The sequence below is a fragment of the Quercus robur genome, chromosome 6 (genome assembly GCF_932294415.1).
Source record: "Quercus robur chromosome 6, dhQueRobu3.1, whole genome shotgun sequence".
Classification (NCBI taxonomy): Eukaryota; Viridiplantae; Streptophyta; class Magnoliopsida; order Fagales; family Fagaceae; genus Quercus; species Quercus robur.
Window position 1 is genome coordinate 13,041,366 of NC_065539.1, and position 3,993 is coordinate 13,045,358.

The 3,993-nt window shown below is 39.0% G+C and overlaps 1 protein-coding gene across 1 annotated transcript; it reads right to left on the minus strand.

The window, feature by feature from the left end:
• Positions 1 to 1,621: 1,621 nt before the first annotated feature.
• LOC126732831 (putative oxidoreductase TDA3) lies at positions 1,622 to 3,277 on the minus strand. The gene is made up of 2 exons (XM_050435864.1): positions 2,373 to 3,277; positions 1,622 to 2,230 (listed from the first exon to the last, which is right to left on the minus strand). The coding sequence occupies exons 1-2, from the start codon at positions 3,256 to 3,258 to the stop codon at positions 1,845 to 1,847; spliced, it is 1,272 nt and encodes a 423-aa protein (XP_050291821.1). The 5' UTR covers positions 3,259 to 3,277; the 3' UTR covers positions 1,622 to 1,844.
• Between the last annotated feature and the right edge of the window lie 716 nt (positions 3,278 to 3,993).

Here is a 3,993-nt window from a genome sequence, read left to right on the forward strand (position 1 = left end):
AAATATAGTGTGATAGTGATGGAAGAGGCAGAGTCGAAGATAATGTAGTAGTGGTGCATGTGTGGGCAATGGTAGTGATGGCGGTGGTGTCAGAATAGTGATTATGGCTGATACAATTGTGTTGGAAGGCACAGCACAAAGGAATGGTCCGAATGGAAGGCGCAAGTGTACAAAAGAACGATAGAAAACGTTTTTTTGCCTCTGAAAATGAAAAATGTTTTCTACCTTTTGGCTTGTTTTTGTATTGATCATAAAAGATCTTTTATGTTAGATTTTCATTTTCCATGGTACCAAACAACAGAAAAGGTTTTCCACTCATTTAAATAGAGCATAAGCTATATATTAGAAGCGGGTAATTGCTATTAGAAGCATTATCTCGAAGGGTGAATCCCATTCACTTACAACGGACTATTTTTCTATATTTAAAAAAAAAAATTCAAATAACCTATTTTATATATAGGTATATATATAATTACACATAAATATCTTAAATTAGGGCTTTCTCATTTGCATAATAGAATACAAACACATTTGTTAACAAATATATATATACACACACATACAAACACAACAAAATCTCACAATATTTTCACAACAACCTTGTTTTAAGTTATGGTAAATCCAGATATAATCCTATTTTATTTTGACTTTTAGTAGGCTTAGCTTATTATGAAAATGTTATGAGATTTTGTTGTGATTATAGAAAAAGTCTTTGCCAAATAAAGGAATTTATCAAGCGAGGCCAACAAACTGTTAATGAACACTATGTTGCCTCTTGGGCCAGGCTTAGAATTGCGATCTGAATAATAAGGCGGATGAGAGGCAACAAACTGACCTTCACAATAATGAAGTCCAAGGCATAATCGGCAGAGGACCCAAGCTACACAATTACTTGGGCCAGGACTAGAATTTTCTTTCTGCTAGCTTCTGTATTATTCATTTTATTTTATTTTTCTTTTAAATGTTATTTCAAAATTAAAAGTTTAGATTGTAATTTTTTTTTCTTTGTTTTTTCCTTTTAGATATGAATATTTAAGCTTGTGAAATTCACTCCATAATCATCCTCAATTAACTTTTGTGTGTAGGTCTGGATTAGAATCCACATCCCTTATTCAAGGTTAATTTTATTGTCAAAAGACGAAAGGATAGAGGAATCTTTAATTTAATCCAATTCCCGTTGGCCAATCAGACCTCCATTCTAATTGGCGCCATTGGCAAATCTAAGAAGTCATAAGCAATGATAATTGGCCAAGTTTCATAATTCTATCTTCTTCCCCTGTTGCCCCAATCTTATCTGGATTTTTTCTCCTTATTCCCCTTTTACATTGAGCAAAACTATAATTCACCCAACTGGTGCAATTTGAATGAAAATTGAACTTTCCAAATGAAGATATAGAACATGAGGACCTCTTCTCATTTCAATGAACAAATTGCCTACAAACTTATTCCAACCGTAAATCCCCGAATTGCATGTTAAGAATCAATAACACCTTCCACATCCACCAGCCAACACGATCATTCGAGTTTCATCTTTCTCCGAAGCACTGGAATGTTGAATGCAAGCATTTTGGTGCAAAGGGATAGTTAGTTACACAATAAAGGATGACATAAACAATTCATGTAAGAAGGCATCCGCAATATACTCTAGTTTTCAATCTATTGAAGTAGTATGTTATTATGTATAACATAACTGACCAAAGTGAAACTCCATGAGTAGTGTTGCACTTGTAGTGGCATTTTGATACAGACAAAACTGAAGATTTATTTAGAAACAATTACCACAACAGGATCATCTAATTATTTATGGTTCAACTTCAACCAACACCCAAATAAACAAAATAAAATCAAACCTTTCCTCTCCTGCTACGCCCAACAAATCTAGCAGGACTAAACACAGTAAGATCCACAATTGAAGCACGCCCATCCAACACAAGCTCAGCCATTGCAGCCCCAGTGGCAGGACCATTCAAAATACCCCAACAACTATGGCCAGTTGCCACATAACAACCTCGAATCCCCGGAACCTCCCCTATCACAGGCACACTATCATCAGTACAAGGCAAGAAACACGCTTGCTCCGCCTTCACTTCCGCCTCTCCTTCCCCCAATTGACTCGACACAGTCTTAGCCACCCTCTTTAGCACCTTTATCGCCTCCGGGTTCCCAACTATTTGCTCCGGATCATCCGGTACCTCTTCCTCCGCAGACATCCCACACAAGTACACCTCCCCTAACAACCCAAATCATAAGTAATTTCTTGAAAGCAATAAAAGTATTTTCAAAAAGTACATCTCAGCATGAATGTTCAAAAAGTAATTTCTTGAAAGCAATAAAAGTATTTTCAATATCAAAATAGTGAAAATAGTCAATACCTGTGGGACGAGGATACACTTCGGGGTCCAAGGGTTTTCCTCCTTGAGATGGATGGTAAGTTAGGAAAAGTGCATGTGGGGTTATAGAATCGGGGTTTTTAGGCTCCAAAACAATGCTATGAGCTTTCAAACCGTGCACTCTAAATATCGATGACAATAGCTCCAATTTACAAGACCAAGGTCCAAGCGCCAAAACCACCGCATCCGACTCAATAACTCGGCCACCTTCGAGCGCCACCGATTTGACTCGGCCTTCCTCCACCTCCACGCTCTCCAATTTCCCAATCACCACCTCCGCACCGTAATTCTCAACCGCTTTCGAAATCAGGGTCCGAGTGAATAACTGGGGGTGAACTTGGGCCGTGGTATCAGGGGTCCCAATGATTTTGGGGCTCCGAACCGGCCCATCAACCCAATTAGGCACACTGGAGGGTTTGGAACCGGAGGCGGAGGGAGTGGCTTGGGACTCGGTTTCGGCGATGGAGAGGCCGAGAGTGGTGAGGGGTCTGTAGCCGTAGGATTGGGGGCCGTCGAGTTCTTGGGCTAGTGAACGGTGGAGATCGAAGCTGGCGCGGGCGAGAGAAGAGAGGGCCCCACTGTCGCACCAGTCGAGAGCGAGAAACCCACCGGCTTTTCCGGAAGCGGCGCATGCCACGGCGGATTTCTCGACGAGCGTCACGGCGGCGCCTCTCTTCGCTAAAAAATAAGCCGTGCAGACTCCGATGACTCCGCCGCCGCAGACCACCACGCGCTTTGGATGCTCCTCCATGGTCGATGATTTTGATGAGGAGCACCGGATCAATGTGATGATGGGGAAGGTTCTAGCGTTTCGGGTTTGTCGGAGAAATGAAGAGATAGACACGGAAGGTACAACAGAAACCGTCATATCTATTTGCCACTATGTTTTTTGAAAGTACTAACAGTGTGACACGTGGGTTATGATTGGGCTCTTAGGCCGGTAGAATATAAGATTGAAATATATGGGCTTGTTAAGTATACGATCCATAAGTTTTGTGTTTTCTTAGCCAATAATAATAAAGGCCTTCTTTGATGAAAAAAGGTATTCAAAATCAACTTGGGTCTGTGAAAAACTCCTAAATCGTGCTGGGCTTTAACCTTGGCTAGACTGGACACAAAGAGAAAAATGAAACTTGGCTTGGACTACGTCAGTTTCTTATTTTTGCCCAGATATAAAATGGTAATACTCAGTGGCTGGGCTGGGCTCATAATGGCGAGGGTGAGGGAAGAAAAATTACCTCAGTCTGGACTCTGGCCTAAGAAAGAAATTAAAATAAATTAGATCAATTTCAAATTAAAAAAAAAAGGATCATTTTTTGCCTCAACCTTGCCTAAGGAATTACGACATAAACTTACAAAGTTACAATTTTCTCTAAATAATTTATACTATAATTTTATTTTATTTTTACTTAATGAGATTTCTTCATGCATTTATTCTTGATAAACTTCTTTTATATTATAACTAATGAAATGTTAATTAAAAAAAGAAATTATTGTTTTATTATCAGAATTGATAATAAAAAAAATTTTGAAAATAGGATCCTAAATCCTTTACGTAATAATTTATTATTTTTCAAAAAAATTGTGTAAAGAAATTATGAGG

Bases quoted from the DNA above. Each gene is read 5' to 3' on its own strand.
- LOC126732831 (XM_050435864.1), bottom strand. From the start codon at position 3,258: ATGACGGTTTCTGTTGTACCTTCCGTGTCTATCTCTTCATTTCTCCGA. The intron at 2,231-2,372 runs GTATTGACTATT...TTGGGTTGTTAG, and splicing joins AGTGTATCCTCGTCCCACAG to GGGAGGTGTACTTGTGTGGG.